This window comes from Aptenodytes forsteri, unplaced genomic scaffold (assembly GCF_000699145.1).
Source record: "Aptenodytes forsteri isolate BGI_AS27 unplaced genomic scaffold, ASM69914v1 Scaffold265, whole genome shotgun sequence".
Lineage (NCBI taxonomy): Eukaryota > Metazoa > Chordata > Aves > Sphenisciformes > Spheniscidae > Aptenodytes > Aptenodytes forsteri.
Genome location: NW_008796175.1, coordinates 2,382,942 through 2,401,177, shown reverse-complemented (window position 1 = coordinate 2,401,177; position 18,236 = coordinate 2,382,942). Strand labels below are relative to the sequence as shown.

The window sequence follows — 18,236 nt, the reverse complement described above, 5'->3', positions numbered from 1 at the left end:
GCAAAACTTCTTCCTAAATATGAGGTTTAGAGACCCTTTGGGAGTAATTAACTATAATGCAGAAGCAAATCTGGGTTCATTGTATGCACTGCTCATTTAAGAAATGTTTTTGTGCACAAAGCCCATTAGTAAGTTTCCAAAACCTCCATGAATGTTAAACATTTTATTATAGGACTCTGAGCGCTTCTTATTGTACATAAAATCTAATGTAATCCCATGAATTACACTTAGCTTTTGATCCCTGGGTAGCAAATTGCTGTGTCACATGTGTGCCACAGTGTATTCAAGGGCTAAAATCTGGCTTTTATTTAGTTATTTATTTAACAGTGATAGAACAGGTTTTTTTTCCTGTGGACTACACAAAAAGTCAAGGATATGCTCAACATAAGTTGCATACTATTGATTTTATTCTACTTACTGGTCGACTTCCATACAGTGTGTGTGGTTTTTTGTTGTTCTACTAACTGCTCTTCTTCTGTGCTTTTAGTCCCATGCTGTACATGGTTGTTAGGATCTTGACTCTGATGCAATGGAAATGCAAAGCAAAGCTGGTGTTTTAATCAGTTGTACAGGATTGGCAGTCAAAACAACTGAGTTCCTGAGGATGTGATTAAGCCAGGATTGGGAATACATGCCCTTAGCCTCAGCGGGTGTAGGCATGTGCCTGAAGTTAAGAGTATGTTTAATTTGCTGAATTAGGTCAATGCATGAGGCTAATGGACTCCTTCAGAGGCAGCAGCGTGATGCTTTCTGGCCTGTATTACATGAGCGGTCAGGGGACGTAATCTGACTTGCCCTCACTATCAACTAATTTGTGAAGAAACATAAATCATGTGAGATACTCTGAGGAAATCTATCCTACTGACTGTGTGTGTTATGAGGGTGCTGATACTTGCACGTGCTGGGCACTAGTCCTGGACAGCAGGCCAGTGGGGACTGGGCTTACTGGCCCAGCTGCGTGCTGGTAATTAGCACGGAAGCACAGTGGCACAAAAACAGATGAAGAAGAGCAGAAATGACTGCTCAGCTTTTATAGAAGTTTGTCTTTTCTCATCTCTTAACTCTTTGTTATCTGTTTGTTTGAGAGTTTGACGGCATAGCATTGTATAATGTTACCTAATATATATTGCATCCTATCCACCATTTATTTCCCAATAAAAAACAAACTATAGTCTTCATCATTAAAGGAGAGTTAATCATTAACATCTGAGGGTTTTTACAACACCTTCACTTTATCTCAGAATATTCAAAATATATCCAAACACTTCTATTTAAGGTGGTGGTTTACACTGTGTTTGGCTGCACTATGTGGATTGGTTGGAATTTCGTGCAATTACTATTTTACACAGCGGCAGAGTATCTGTGAAGTGGCTATCAATTGAAACATATTTTGCTCTTCAGACTTGCTTTTGCAGGTTTCACAAAACATTTAATTAGTGATAATCAGCTTTTAACCAACCAGAGCACACTGATGTGATTCTCTCCCTCTCTCCCCCATAATTGTAGGCATAGTCTGTACCCATAAGATAAATTACTTGCAGTCTGGAGAACATCCTAGCCAGCAGGAAGGGAGAGAATAAGAATGTCATTTGCATGGGGATAAAGAAGGTGCTGTGTATACTGTGATTTCAGCGAAGAATATACTTTTTCTTTCCTTTTCAGAATGGTGGACCTGGAAACCAGGTGGAGATTGCAAAGTCTCCTTTCCCTTGAGGTTGCTGGTCAGTGGTCATCTTCCACCACACCCAAGGAAACTAGAGGAGCTCCACGCTAACTTCTGTAAGGTTTGTTTCACTATGGAAGATCAAATGATTTTCTGGCTCAGGTTTTGTGAAGTTCGGCATCTGCCTTGGACCTGCAATTTGGAAAAAGGATCATCTCTGAGGCACGGTTAAGAGACAGAAAAACCAGTTCCAGACGATGAGCACTTTAAGTAGCACTGGAATATTACTCAGCTTAACGACAGTGTCTGTTACGCTGGATTTTAGTTTGCATGGTGGTCTGATGGCTTGGTCCTTAAGCAGCAATTTGACTCTAAATCAGAGTTTGCCTACATCTGATCCTCTTAATGCCTCTGAGAAGGGCGAAGTCTCTCGGATGTCCGTGAGGGAGAAGAACTGGCCAGCCCTCCTGATCTTGGTTGTCATCCTGCTGACCATTGGGGGGAACATATTGGTAATTATGGCTGTGTCCTTGGAGAAGAAGTTGCAGAATGCCACAAACTTCTTCCTGATGTCCTTGGCGGTGGCAGACATGCTGGTGGGTATCCTGGTCATGCCCGTGTCGCTCATTACAGTCCTGTATGGTAAGTGGCTTCCCTCCTTGTTTGACTATACGCTTTTGCAGGGAATCCCCTAAGGCTGCAACAATCTGCTTTGCCCAATTTTTCATGCGTTGGTGGCTTGGGGAGTATCAGTGTGGACTTGGCCATGGGTCTGTGCTGAGGTTCACACTCTCCTGGGTGAGGATGATGCTCTGCTGGGAGCAGAGCTTGTTTCCATGCTGCTGGGAATGACCTGTGAATGGTGTCAGCATCGTTTGTTGTTTTTTTGGTTTTTTTTTCTTTTTATTGCCGAGGCCACCCAGAGAAACTGCAACAGTAAGTCAGCTTTTTACCTTTTGGTTGGACTGCCCCAAAATTAGCTAGGACACAAGAGCTTAGGGGAAAGCTGAGGAGTGTGTTTGTGACTGACCCAGCTCTAAGCCAGGTCAGAATCAGTCCTTGAGCTCCCACTGATATCAGTGGGATTTGAGCAATAATGTGGTTAAGAAAGGAGGTTTGGTCTAGTAGATTTGGCATTCAAATAAAAGCTTTCACTCTTGGCATTTATACCTGAGCCTGCCTTGTGCCTTTCAGGGGGTCATTTTGCCTTTCTGTGCCTCAGTTTCTCTATCTCTAACCTGAGAAAATGCCCTCTGTTTTAAAACACTGAGATCTGCATGTATAGGTGTAAGCATTTATTGCTCCCCTACCATATTAGGGTCGGTGTGTTTGTGCTGAAGTGGGGCATTGCTCCTGCATTCAAGTGTAGAATCACTGTTAGCATTTCAAAGGAGTAAAATATCAAGCACATCCAACTCTTGCATCTGTCTAAGACTTTGAATCCGATTTCTTTCAGTGTGGTGCTAGGACTCTCCATCCCTGGATATTAAAAAGGGGTATTGCGTTTGCCTCTATATCTCTGATCATCATGTTTGTATACTTCACGTATCAATATAATGTGTGGTGTAGAATCACTGTTAGCATTTCAAAGGAGTAAAATATCAAGCACATCCAACTCTTGCATCTGTCTAAGACTTTGAATCCGATTTCTTTCAGTGTGGTGCTAGGACTCTCCATCCCTGGATATTAAAAAGGGGTATTGCGTTTGCCTCTATATCTCTGATCATCATGTTTGTATACTTCACGTACCAATATAATGTGTGTGTGTGTGTTTAATAGATAACACTTAATAATTTTTGAAGTCTGTTTTCAGATTTTCTTTTAAAAGTATTTTAATATTGATATTTCTTGGAAACTAATAATGCTGTTTACTTACAGATTTGATTAGAAATTGGTTTACTGTCCTAGAAAGTAAAATGTAGGGATATTTATATGACTTCTCTTGCCTAAATGATTAAGTCAGACAGATTCATTTCTAAAACACATTGATCAAGCATACATAATTTCAAAGCTTATATAACTTGTCTGCAGTGAGTTAAATCAATATGTGATTTAAGTACAGACCTAGCCATTGAGATCTTATGCATAAAGCTTTTTATTTTGGGCTGTCAGAATAGTTCCATCTCCAAATCTTCTGCATATTACAACATGTGTATTTTATTTTTAGCATTTTACTCCAGTTCCCTGGAGCTTGAAAGGGAGCATAAAATACTGAATGATTTGATTGACCTGCACTTGCATAAATTCTGGGTTACCCAGTGACTCTAAAAAGGTGAATTTATAGAAGTGGTCTTCCTACATATATACTTCCTGAGTCTTTGGAAAGTAATGGAAATGGATTTTCTGTTCTGCCTAGAAAATGATTACTTAAGGTCGTTTAAAGGTGTAAACCATGCTGCATATTTAGAGGCAAGTAAATATCATTGACCTGAAGAGGAATTGTAATTATTTGTCTTTTCTACCAGAGCACCAGTATTGGCTGTTGATGGCCCAAACATTTCTCCGCAGGCAAATGGCACTAAATAGATTTTTTGGTAAAAGTTATAATTTCAGAACAGGCATGAAAAATTTGTGGAAATACTGTGAGAAATGGGAATAGCTGCTGTTATTTCAGGGGAGCCAGGAGGCTGCCAGAGCTGTGCTGTGTGCTGGCACTGCTCCCTTGGGCCAGCTCAGTAGCCCTTGCTGGGCTGGACCAAAGCAGGCGTGTTGCCTTCAGGCTTTGTGAGGGGAGGAGGAAAAGCTCCATTTGGGGAAAATTCAGAGGAACTTGTGGACTGATTTGAATAGGACCCCTGTGAAATCACTTCTCTATATTATTTAAGCTACTAATTGCAGAAGCAGCCAGGGCTGTGCCACTCCAGCAGCAAGGGGAGAAGGCTGCCAGAAGGAGTAGAGAAAGTCTGTCCCCTCTCCCAAGTGATTATTTGCTAATTCATCCTGAAAATAAACACTTGGTTTGACACCCAGAAGCTAAAGGGCCTGGGCTGACTGAGTATGTCTGAGAGAAGACTAAAGGAAAAAGGCTGAGGTTGTGTCAAGGGTATTGCTCCTCTTTAAATGCACCATAACATGCGGATGCCCTTTTCTGGGCATCTAGAAAAATCATTTAGGATATAAGACTAACAGGGCACATCAACAACCGCAGCATTTGATGGTTCATGTAAATAAAACATGCATGCAAGAGCAAAGAGGAGAAGCAGGTTAAACCTGTCACTCATCGCTACATACAACTTGGACCAAATACAGTCGTGTCTTCCTCAGCTTCACATGTGCTGGAGTCATCAAGCTTTTCAGAGTCCTATACCTATTTCTAGCTTTGGCAGGGAGGGGAGGCAGGTCTCTTGTGTATTATACTCAGCTTGGTGGACCAGTTCTTATGGCAACATGAGACAGCAGCTGGAAAGGCTCTTGGCAGTATCGCAACATTAACAAATGCTGTTATTATAACTGTCAGCCTCCAGAAATCCATCACTTGTTCCCAAGTCTGTTTCATGTGGTGTCATAAGTAGCATCCCTGCACCACTGCACACACTGGTTTTGAGGACAAAATCTGGCCTCTTGTGTAACACGGGCTTTCTTGGCTTAGTTTCCTTTGACCTATAGTTTTTGGAAAAATGGTTCTTCTTACAGCAGCCTGCAAGCACTCTGGATGCCATAGTGGCCAGTAAGACAGTGGACTTTATCTTGTTTTCTAAGAGCTAGAGGTCAAGAAATCCAAACATATACAAATGCTTTAGTAGGTTTTCTATCCTGTTTGACATGGTAGCACACAAACCAGTATCAGTGATTAAGGGGGCAAATATTCACACAGGAGAATTCCTCTGAGAGTAACTGGGGTTCATGGCCATGGACCGATCAGGGAGAGCGTTACTGCTTGGAGATGTAATTGTGAACGTTCAGTCATTTTCACTCTGTATTTTACCCTGTGCATTCTATATAGCCTACACATTATGATACTGGGCTGTTTCAAAAGCTGCCATATGCTGTATGGAGAAACATATGCAGCACATCTCTTCCAGGTTTGTTCAAGTCACTTTTAATTTATGTAATCAGAAAGGAACCTTAAAAAATACATATAATAAATAGAAGAGTGAAGTTGCTTTTAAGTTTCCACATCAGCGCTCTCAGCCCCAATGATAAATTCTAGTTTGCAGAGTATGTTCATTTCCTTACTTTTCAGCTAATGAATTAGATGAAGTAGATTTCACTTCAAGCATAACCAGAAAATTGAATAGACATCCTCCACAAAGACTTCTGGTTTTCAGTGGTTTTGTTTTCTTAATTAAAAGAAGGAAAAATCAAGTTGTCAGTTAATTCAAGAATCTAATTACAAAGGAAGGGGTGGCAGGATGCATCATGCTGGATTTTTCACCAATTAGTCAGCGCTCTGATATATTTATCAATTAGTCTTTCTTAAATGTCTTGTCAAATGCAACTCATCGATTAGTCCAACTTAGAACGTTTTCCATGGCATGCAGTTCCTAAAGAACTAAACAAATTAGTATGCTAATTAATAAGCATGTATTGGGGAGAGTAAATGAGAAATTAACATCATGTTTAATCTCAATGGAGAAACTTCTGATTAATTAAAAATACTTGTGTGGTAAGGCATCAGGTATTCTGGACGTAATGGAGCTTCTGACAACACATGGAGATTGTCTCCTCTCCTCGGAGCATTTTAGGGACAAGCAGTGGTGGGTTTGCATCGAGTCTAGTGTTTATGGGCAAGAAAGAGAGAGTTGCTTTTTGTTTTCTAAGACTAGTGAAAGAATGCAAGAGAATCTCATCAGCTGATCTGAGTGAAAATTACAGAAAGTATTAAACTTTCTTTGTTCTAATGAAATGGGTTCACAGCTGCTAACAAGTTGCCAGAGTGTGGCCAACAAGGGGCCAGCACACTCATCTGTGACTCCAGGTGCCCAGGCTTCTCTATTTTCTTTGAGTTTCAAAAAAACACCGTAATGCTGGTGGCCCGATGCAGCTTCCAGGAAGGCTGGTATTAGATTCAGCATCCATTAGCCCCAACTGCTGGAGCAGCTTTACATCCAAATTACTGTTGTTATTGATAATTATCATCATTATTACGTGGTGACAGAGATGTGCTGAGCACTTGCAGCAGACTTCACTGTTTATTCCCCCTGCAGAGGGAAGGGGGGGGGAGCAGAAAGAGCTGTCAGTCAAACAGCCTGTTCCGCAGTCTCATTTTGCCTGACCCTGATTTGCCTTTCTAGGGTGGCACTTGCTATCAGCAGTGAACATCTTGCAGAGAGACCTGATCAGGCAAGACAAGAACAAGGTGTTGCTGAATAAGTTCCTGGGCACAGTCAATACCTGAAAGGACAGATGGAGGGTGCCTGGGGTGTTTGTAATGCAGATCTCCTCAGCAGTGCCAGGGCACCTTGATGATGCCGGGTATTTTCTGAAGCTGCAGCAAGGAGCAATGTGCTCCTTCAACAGCTGGGGCCATCTGCTCTGTCTTTTTTTTTTTTTTAAATTTAATTTTTTTCCCTGCTGATTTCTAGTAATGACTTTCTAGGTACAGGTTAGTATTTACTGCTGCCAACCAGCTACAGGCACCTGCGCCCAAATGCTGTGTGGGAAGGATACAAGGAGTTAAATGTAGGGGGGTTTTTTGGCCCTTCATTCTCAAAAAAAAAAAAAAAAAAAAAAAGAAAAAGATTAGATAAGAAGTGATGTTTCTTATACGGGAGTTTACTTAACTCTTTTAGTGTATTCATGGTTGTGAGTTAAATGTCTGCAGTCATGTATATGTGTAAGTGACTGTGTCAGTCCACCTGGATTAATTAACAGCCTTCCCCTTCTGACAAACTCTGGGCTTAGTTTTTAGCTAGTTATTATATAATCTAGTCATTGGCTTATGACTGACATAGTGAACTGGTGAGATCACCCTGCATTATTTTAACAGAACAAGTTGTGCTTAAAATCCATCAATTGTCTGGAAAAATGGTAAACCCAAAATCTGTGAACTGGTAGTGAACATTTTGTCCATGACCCATCGTGCTGCTTTGGTGTTGTCCTCCCTGTGCCACGCTACCCCAGATGCCTCCCTGAGCCGGGGCAGCATTGTCCTACCAGTTCTGGGCTGCTGGACCGAGGGGGTCCCTTTCCTCTCCCACTTGGTTTAACTGCCTGTGTTACTGCCAGTAGTAACTGCTGCTCCATGCTCAGCTCTGCTAGCAATGGGGTCAGCTGAAATTTTTTGATGTTCTAGGATTTTTGGAGGCCTCCCAGCCTGGCCGATGGGCAGAGTGGTGCCTGGAGCCAGGGCTGGCATCATGGCAGTGGAGAGCAGAAACACCGTGTTGATAAAAGGAGTGAGAACAAGCACAGAATCACCAAGGCTTCATCCCCAGAGAGCACCGGCAGTGTCTCCTGGCACAGTGGAAGCTCAAGGAGCTCTTTTAACATGAATATTTATCAGGTTTAGCGTTTAGGCCCTCCTAGGGCTACACAGATACTTACTAATTGCTTCTCTCAATACTGTAGTGAGGCTTTAAATATTTATATGATTGATATTAAGTATTAACGTGATTACTGTCAGGAGAAAGGTGAAATCTCACCTTGTTAAAATAATGCCCTTACAAATGATGCCAGAGGCACACCACCTTCACTCAAAATGAGCCAGTATGGAGCAGTATTGGTTCCTGTATGTGTTTGTTGCCTCTGATCAATGAGCTGGGATGGTGGGAAAGAGCAGAGGAAAAACAAGTTTTTTATGGCTTATAACCAGGATCCTCAGAGAGCAGCTGAAAGAGAAGAGAAAGAAAAGCCAGAGACTGGCATAAGAGCAGTGAAGACAAGGTAAATGGCTGCAGCAAAACCCTGGGGGTGAGGGTAAAAGCCGTGGGCTGCCAGCCCAGCCATGGTGCAAGCCAGTGCCAGCTGAGCCTCCCAGAGCCTTATAAACATCCACCTCTGCCCTGAGAAAATTGTTCAGGTGCGTTTATAAGGAAATTATTTTGGGGGATGTTGATGGGCCTCAGTTCTCTGACCCCCAGAAGCAAATGCTGCTGTTCCGAATACGGACCCTAATATCTTGTGCAGGTGATGCTCAGAGAGTGGGATCTGCTCTGCTGTGGGCAGGGATGCTCTGAAGATGGTCCAGGAGCTGTGGGGATGGCTGCAGGCATGGGAGGAGGTGCTGGGTGAGATACGCTTCCCTTCAGAATTATTTAAAATCTCTGGAAAAAACCAAACTACATAGTTACAGGGACCCTAAGCCTACCAACAGCTACAGTGAAAATAAGAAAGGAAATAGCAAAATATAAATGGTTGCAGTTACCTAAAATATAGACTAAGGTCTTAATGAATGGAAAACCCTGGAGAATGAGTCTGGAGTATAACTGCAAGACCAAATCAGACTAGAGGTCCAACTAGACTAATATTTTGTCTCTAACAGGGGCCTGAGCAAATTGATGAATTTTCCTGTGCCAGACTGTTACAGAAAAGCCTTCTCAAGGGGGATGCTTCCTCCTAGACTATATTGGCTGGTGTTTGACTTGTGCCCTGTATTGTGAGAATTATATCCCCTGTTATCTGTCTGTCTCAAGGTTTTGTTCAGCACTTTGTGATAGGATATTCAGGTATCTAGAAATGGTCAGTCATTTTAAAAATCCTGCCAAGTCATGGCCTTAGCTGCATCTTGACTACACCAAGTTCCAGATGGCAATTGCATTGTTTTCAGAAACTATTTTTCATGCATGTTAATTTCAAATGCATGACCTTTCTGTTTGTACTGAGTAACCACTACAATTTATTCTTCTGCTAGAGTGTGAGTGAATGGAAACACCTAGGCTGCTTGCACTATCTACTATGTCACAAACCCAGATGGGTTTTTTTTGCTCTCCAATGACACCTTGTACCTGGGATGCGTGCAATGAAATTTATATCCAACATCATGTATTAGTTTGTTATCTTTTGCCATCAGTGAAATCCATTGGCTGCTATGCTCGGTGCTCATCCAGCAGCATGTATTCTCTTTTGAAGTCCCCACAGCTTTCTTGTAACCTCAGCTAACCTAAATAATTCTGTGAAATCTAAAAACACGCTACCTGATTGTTCACCCTCTTTCCAGATTATTAAATACATAGAAAACTAATTCAGATATTGAGTCTCCTGCTACTGAATTTTCTCCATGTGAACAACTGCCTGTTTACCTAATGTGACAAATGGGATTAAGTTGTGGCATATCTCTGTTGTTGTTGGGAAAGAAAGTTCTGTATGGTGTGCCCTGAATCCATGTAAAAGCTTCTTTTCTGCTACCCAAGGTTCAAATTGTGCTTGGGGGGCGGGGGCGGAAATACAGAGAGTATCCAAGAGGCTATTCTGTATCCTGTTGAATATGGGACCCTGGTTGTAAAATATTTTGAGGCAGCTAAATGTTAACTTGCAGGATTTTCCAGACACCCTGAAAATATTGCACCCTATGATGACACTCTGCTTGATCGTGTTTGGAAATCTCATTAGGACCCTACGAAGCTTTAGCTTGCGTTGGTAGAAAACTGATGGCTTCTGGTCAAGTGAAAGTCAAAGGCTGAAGAGCTGAAATCAGCACAGGAGCTCAGGACTGGCGAGGTTGAAGATACCTGGCAAGAGGAGGGAGTGATGCTACATGCCCTTTCTCAGCAGTGATTAAATTTGGTCACTTGTATTAGCATCAACCTCTTCCAAAACACTTTGAGTAGGAGCCTTTAGCTTTTAATAGTTATATTGAAAGCTGGCTTTGCTCCATACACACAAAGTTCTTCTTAATTTCATTTCTGATCTCATCTGAGATTATCTGTACCTTGTTTTTGGCTTTTTATCTTGTTTATTTTATTTTTTGTTACATTTTTAATGTGGGACTTTGCACAGTAAAGGCTGGAAGCCAGACTAGTGGGGAAATTGTCATCATCTGAGCAGTGCAAAGCACTTTGAAATAAAGACCATAGTGCTCCATGGTACTAAAGAGTCATCTTGCTACTCTTATTAAGGCAGAATTGTTTTTAAAAATTGTCACAGGAATTTAACTTATTCTAGCCTTTTGTTATTCTTTCTCCTTATTTTGATGTGTCTTTTTATTGATGTCTTGTCTGAAAATCTCCTCAAGGTTTTTGTATTTTTTTTTATGAGAGATGAGAAATCAAATTTGATATTTGCAGAATGGCACCAATATGAGCTGGATACAGTCATTTGGACTTTTTTTTTTTTTCTAACTGATGAAATTCCACTTGTTCATCCAAGGAGTAGCACCATCCCCAGATCTTTCTCAACAGACAGGTTGTGTATGACTGTAGTGCAATACTCTCCACTGAGATAAATACTTTATATGACATCAGCATGAATGCCTTATCTTTCTTTCTGTGTCTTTCATTTTCTCAATTAATTTCATAGAAAAAACTGCTGGACACTCTTCTGGAAGGCATGTTGCAGTCTTTTATTAGTTATGAAAAATAAAAAATTGTTTAAAAAAAAAAAAAAGGCTTAGCCCTTGATGAAGGTGGGTTGAAGTATTTGATTTTTTTGTTGTTGTTGTCTTCCTCTCCAAGAGGTCATGCAACAATCCAAAGACAATAAGAATATTGGGTGGACCAGGAGTGAAGAGGAAGTACAACTGATGTCAAACCATGGATGCAGTTAAGTGACAAAAGGTGTTTACGTGGGCACAGCTATCCCCTGATAGACACGGGGCTTAAACTTGGTTTTGTTTTCAATGAAATAACATGTCACCAGTAACATCTGTACTGATTGTTCCTATTGTCTGGGAACATTCATTTGGCTGAAGTAGCTTCTTCATATACTCCTTTCTAAGCCCCCTTGAAGTTTTAGTCCTCATCAAGTTGAGTAAGAGATCAAAAATGGGCAGCCCATAAAACTGGAGAAGGGTCATCTCCACCTCTTCCGTGAAGAGCTGGTGCCCTGCTATGTAAAACAAGACATACAGAGAGCACTGATGGTGAGGTTCTGGTTTAGGAAGGAGACAGTGAAAAGTTTCCTGGTCAAGCTTATATCTTGGCTTTCTTTCTGCCGAGTTTCTCCTTTTGAGACAATGCATGGATTTTGGTTTCAAGACTTGCAAGCAAAGGAACAATCTATAAATAAATTGTATAAATTCAAGGAAGCAAGTCAGGGAAGTCTCTGCTGCCTGCAGAAAGACTGTTGTCAATTAGGAGGTTTATTTTAGTTATGTTAAAGCATTGCTTTGAGTTGGATTTGAGTTCTGAACAATGTCCCAACCTAAAGTTGGCTAGAGCAAGAAGTGCTACAGAGTGCACTTAACTCCTCTGGAAAGTAGTTTTGCATCACTTCTAACGTCTGCAGGATCTGTCTTTCTTCTAGTGGATTAAATTATAACAGTGTTCAGTGCCATCACTTCTTTAGGCAGATGGTAATGTCCTTTATCAGTAACTGAGCTGTTTTTCCTGTGTGTGCTGCAGCTGCACGGACAGATTTAGAAAGCTTGTCACTTTTAATATAATAGGAACTGGCCCCATAAAAATTCAGATTTTAGTAAAACCTTGGCTTGCATTGTAAATTCCTCCTAAAAAATTCTGTGGGACCCACTATAAATCTCCTGTATGGAAGCTCTTTTCTCTCCTTCAGGACAGATCTGTCCCTTCCTCAGCAGGCCTCTGCGCGGCAACAGCAGCTGGTAAATTTGCAGCATTATCATGGCAAGTGGGATGTGACAGCCAAGGAATATATTTCAGAATATTGGGAGGGAGAGGAGCAGGCAGGGCTTGCTGGTAGTGCACCCCAAGTATCATCTGAATTGCATCCTTGGAGATCCTGTGCCCCATGAGAAAGGATCACAGGCAGCTCCTTGTGTCAGCGATTCCCGCTGTGTTTGTCTGGCAGGACGATTTGAGTCTTTCCTCCAACACGTGTGAGAGCGTGCAGCCACACCAAACCCCAGCCCAGGCCATGGTCTTTGCCGTGTGCAATGTGTAGGGGCCAAAGTCAGAGTAAGTATTGTGGGGCAACGATAGCCCCACATAGCATAGGTGCAACCAACCATAACTATCACCCAGCCTCCCTGATATTTTGATACCCATCTTACCTGCACTGCCATCTGTTACCCGAGGTAGGACAAGTGGAACTGGGTGTTAATAACTGGCTGTAATGAATGCACAAGTGTCCCTCCTGGGCTTTCGGCAAGGCTTCATTAACTTTGGTTATGGACATGAAGGTCACATTCCACAAGGTGTACTGCTCTGTGCTTTCCTACTGAAAATGAACACTGTTATTCTTCATTATGCGCTCTGGAAGCGAATGCTTTACTCAGTGAAGCTCCCTCTCTCCTGTAGCTCATGGGAGCCTGAACTCCATTGTGCCACACACCACTTGATGCCTCATGATGCAGAAAAGCAGGGAGCAAGGGCCTCTCTTTGGCCACTGCTCTGGAGACATGTAGCATCCTGAGCAAGCGTGTCATGCCAAATAAAACTGCTCAGAGTGTTTTTGTCTAATTACATTTTTGATTAAAATATGGTGCGTTGCCAAAACTGAAGATTCTGTAGAAGTGTATCCATGTCTACAGCGCTTCTCCTGGGAAGCTGGAAGAGGAATGGGATTATTCTCGTTGCTGGTGAAGTATTTTTGCAGCATGTGGGAGTCTGAGTCCCCATTCTGCCAGCTTCATGATGATCTGTTGTGCAAAAATTAAAAATTTAGCCAGTAACATAATAATTGCTAAGGCGTATTGGACTATATTTCAAGCTATAAAGTAGAATTTCTGTCTTGAAAATGTGTATTTTTTAATCTTCAAAAGTTCTCATGTTTATTCTAATGCTGAATGAAAACAAATTTCCAACCCTGTCACACTGCTGAGAAACTCAAATGCTGTCCTTCAGTGTGCTCAAACAGCAAAAGCCACTCTAGGGCCATGAAGCTGTGCAATCCAGTCTGCAGTTTGCAGGCATGTGCTGTGAACTGGGCAGCTCTCTGGAGCCTGTGGGAAACAGGAGCTGGCTTCTGTGGTCAGCAAGTGCCTTCCTCCAAAGAAGGAGCTCAGCGCGTCCATCTGACAGCGATGAAGACAGCTATGCCTGAGCTCCCAGGATGCACCAGGTCACATATTAGCTGTTCCCTACAAGCTTCTTGCCCATCATTTTGGCATTCCTCAGGTTCACTTGCATGTGGCAAGTCTTGTCTTTTTTTTCAGGAGGAGAGCAGAGGACCCCTTGCCTTAGGTCTCTAATCTTGCTTCCCGTACTGCTGAGCTCTGGATGATGTAACAAAGGGTTTGCTGTTGCAAGGAGGATTTTCCCCAGAGTAAATCAATGCCAGCCTTAAGAGAGAGTTTGAATGGCGCCTTTCTTACCTGCTGTGGGTAGGGCCTGGCAGTTTTGTGCCAGGTCCTTATGACTAAATTGAGCTCAGCTATAATCCACATTGTGGAGCATCAGTTTACAAGACTCTGAAGACCAATTTCTGCTGTCAGATACAGAGGCAGAACTGTTACTATTTAATTTTTTACCACCTGCCTCTTTCTTGTTATTTCTTCACTCTGCGCCGCCTGTAGATCATCCAGCTCTGGCTTCAGCCTGCTTCTCGGTGTAGGCAGAGGTATTCTTTATTACCCTCCCTGTGTCACTCCCATTGACAAGAGGATCTTGTCCATGTGCCAGCTTTAGGAGAAAACACCAGAGAACAATAAACATTTCACATTTGTAAACATGCTTTTTTGTTTCCCCTAACCTCTTGCTGTTAAGCAACCAGCTACTTTGCCTACTGTGGGTTAATGGAGCCTTTAGCCTGTGATCTGCCAGGGGTGATGTTGCTGCACATGGAGCTCAGGCTGCTCAGTCCAGCACGGATGAACACAGCACAAACACTTCCAACAGCTTCTGTTTCTTGTAGCTTTCATCGTGAGGGCTGGTCATGGAGAAGGTTGCATGGCTGCTTTCTGTTGGCTGCTAGAGCATTTATTGATTGCACACCCTTTGAATCAGCTTGTTTTAGATTTAATTAAGCAACAGCCCTCCAGAGAGGTCGAGGGGATCATGGAGCCCCTGGGTATGCACTCAAGAGCAGGGTGCACATCAGCAGGTCAGGGGGCTGCGCCAGCATCCCAGCCTGGCAGTGGTGGGTGTCAGGTGTGAGTGAGCCACTCGTGCGTCGTTCGATAGTCTCGGCACGTTACAGCACTGCCAGGCTGAGTGCTAATCCTGGCCTTTTTCAGGAAAATGTGCTTGTGGCCCCGATTTTCACAGATTGTGAGGGATGCTGCGGAGACTCATCGTTTGCCCTGTGGGTTTGACAGGCTTTTTTGCGGACAGACCCTCTTGCAGAACGGCCTGAACAAAATCGGTTGTGCTAATCTGGAAAATGCTGCATGGAAGCATGAATCCATATTTCTGAGATTAAAGGTGACCCATCAAGTACAAAAAAAAAAAGTCTTTCCCTCCCCCCCCCCGAATGTAGAAAAATGAAAACCAGGAATATTAAAGAACAACCTAGATTTTATTTTCTAAATGTGTTACTGCCTCCTTTGCTTTGATCAGTGGCAGCAGGCTGCAGGTAGGTAACATCATGTGATTTTTCCCCTGTGCTTGCAGGTGGACATAGGGAATGGCTTCCTACAAAATGCACCAGGAGAGATCCTGACCATGCTAAAGTCAGTGGGAACATTGGCAGCAAGTTCAGAGAGGCTTGAGCTTTTGCCAGAGCACTTCTCTGCCTCCTCCAACCCTCTTTACACTCCTCCTGCCTGGTCATGACTAGCTCTTGGCATGACTATGGCAGCATCCTTCACCTAGAAGAGTCCCAGATGTTTTGCTGCTCTCCTCTGAGTCTAAGGAAATCTCTTCTGCCACTGCAGTGCAGCTCCCTTCGTGGCATTGCTGTTTATTAGGTTTCAGCACCATCACACAAAGCATGAGCCCCTCTCCTGTTAAAGCTTTATGGTACATATAGGTAAGAGAAATGAGCTGGCATTTGTCCAAGTAAGATGACCTAATGCTGCACAGTGTGAAACATTCAGCTCAGTGCTGAAATGTGCTCCCAGCCTGTGCAGGGCCGGATCCTGAAGTGTATTTCAGTGGGCATTCACTTGCTTAATGCAGTTTGGGATGAAAAGCTTCTTGTGATTGGCTTTGTGAGGCTGGTTCTCCCTAAGGGGCTTCTCTTTTACTCAGTGTTTCCTGCTGGAAAAAGGGTGAACTCCTCTTTTCTGGTTTGTCTGAGACTGTTGAGGTTTTTTTGTTTATTTCATTGATTTTGGTTAAAAAGTAAAAATTTAAAAAGGCAGAGGAAGCAAATTCACCTTAGAGAAAGAAATATTTTGCTGAGCAACATGATCCAAATAGGAAAATGAAATCACAAAGAGATTCCAAGGAGAGTTTCCTGATCCCACAGGAATACAGAAGTGAAAAGGACTTTCTGACTCTCTGTGTCCTGTTGTTTGCTACCAAGTATTAGTAAGACACTGAGCTACTGCAGTCATATCTTACATCTTCCAGAGCCTGTTTCCTTTCAGGGAAAGGAAAGAGCCTGCTGTTGGGATGCCGAAGCCAGGATCTGTATGTGTCAGTGTGTAGCAACAGAAAGCCATGACAAATCTCTGAGCATCTTATTACAAAATCAAAAATTAATCTCTTTGCCAACCTCAACTTTCTTGCAAGAAGCAGTTTTTAAATAGAAAATCATAACACTGCAGCGTGAAAAAAGCAGAGCCTCCATGTACCTTTGTACTTTGTAAGAAGTAAATGTGCTTTGCAGCTTTCCTTCAAAAGTTGATAAACTGGGCTGCTTCCCCTTTGCAGTTTTATCCAGGAGAACCTGTTATCAGTATTTCCTCTCTCACAGCTCTACCAGGGCACAAGAAATCATCACTAGGTCAGTTAGGCACATCATCTCTAAACCATTTAAGGCTGTGGTCTGAAATAAAGCCAGAAGCTAATTGGTAATGAGAGCAGGTTGCAGAGCAGGTTTCTGTAACAAAGCCTCAGTGGGCACTTGGTAAGTGGAGGCAGTTTTTTTGCACCGCTTCCAGCTCCACAGCTCAACTTGAGATGTGGTCTCACCCTAAAACACAGCATGGAAGCAGCACTAACCATGTAAAATATCACCCAGGCATCTCAGTGAGGATGGTTCCTTGGATGCAGCCTCTACAAATATGGCAGAAAAGATGGGCAGAGTCCACCTTTGTCTTCCTCCCAAGTTCCTGAAAGGTGAAGGGAAATGTTAAAATACTCTAGATTATTTCAGTGGATTAACTCCTACTTACACTAGTTGAACATATGGCCTTATAGTTTTCTAATTTACCCACAGCATGTATGCTGCATCCAATCAGAGAACTATTTTTCATATTTTAGACACTAAATTGGACAGGCATTTCTTGCCTGCCCAGTGTAATTGAGAATTGCCCATCCAGAATAAATCTTTTATGTTCAAGTATGACTCATTAGAATGATTTTGAATGGCACATATTTAAATGCTGTTATTTAAAGCGAATAAAGATTTAGATAAAATTATATTTTTTATTTTTTGCTAAAAATTTTTGGAAGATGCAACAGGTTTTAAAATTCACAGGAGTGTAAAGCCCCAAAAACCTGGAGTGTGTATAGTTACATTTCTGTTTTACAGGAGTACTGATGTCAGTTTAAATACAGCAGCAGTTTTAATGCTGTCAGTGCAATCCTCTCATGCCCAATTTGCTTCTAGATCAGTGAAGCTAAACGTGCTTTAAAATGCATGAATCTTTGTTTACTTTTTATGACAGTAGCCTGTTAGATCCAGTAGTAGCTTTGTAAGTGCGTTGCCTCATTGTAATTAACTTTTATGAGTTTAGTTGGAAAGAAATATAAACTTACATGCTTTGTAGCAAACCAGAAATTGATACAAGACAAAGAAAAGCAGATTTGTTATATATATAAAAAGAAAGACCCTATGATGATAAACTGTTCTAGAGATAAATTTGCTGCTTTATAAAGGTGCCAGGCGGATCACTGAGATAACAAGTAAAATGAAGACAGCTAATGTATTTCCCACAGACAGATTTAGCCTCATCTGAAAGGAAGAACAGCACCACCTCCAGGCGCTGGGGCCATGTGAGGCACGGTCACCCAGAGTTTTCCTTAAGGTATGTTTAATCCCCTATTCTTAAACTTAAATTTTAAAATAAAGAGAAAGGATTTAACCAGAATTGCAGACATTTTACCAAGATTGAGTTCATTTTAGTCTATGTCATTGTCATTGGAAGACAACTTCGTGACACAGCTGGTAAGTGAGCCTACCAGGGGAGGTGCCTCGCTTGACCTGCTGTTTACTAACAGAGAAGGACTGGTGGGAGATGTGGTGGTCAGAGGCCGTCTTGGGCTTAGTGACCATGAAATGATAGAATTCTCAATTCTTGGTGAAGTAAGGAGGGGGGCCAGCAAAACCACAACCATGGACTTCCGGAGAGCAGACTTTGGCCTGTTCAGGACGCTGGTTGAGAGAGTCCCGTGGGAGATGGTCCTGAAGGGCAAAGGGGTCCAGGAAGGCTGTACGATCTTCAAGAAGGAAGTCTTAAAGGCGCAGGAGCAGGCTGTCCCTGTACGCGGTAAGAAGAACGGGCGGGGAAGAC

General features: G+C 42.4%; 1 protein-coding gene across 2 annotated transcripts in view; it reads left to right on the top strand.

The window, feature by feature from the left end:
* Nucleotides 1-1,662: 1,662 nt before the first annotated feature.
* HTR2C (5-hydroxytryptamine receptor 2C) overlaps nt 1,663-18,236 on the top strand; it is a 47,769-nt gene continuing 31,195 nt past the window's right edge. The window contains exon 1 of one of the 2 annotated variants that reach the window (XM_009287606.1): nt 1,663-2,305. In XM_009287606.1, coding sequence (XP_009285881.1) covers nt 1,921-2,305 — 385 coding nt within the window. In that variant the 5' untranslated portion in view covers nt 1,663-1,920. The remainder of the gene's footprint in view (nt 2,306-18,236) is intronic. The other variant, XM_009287605.1, reaches the window with a different exon arrangement.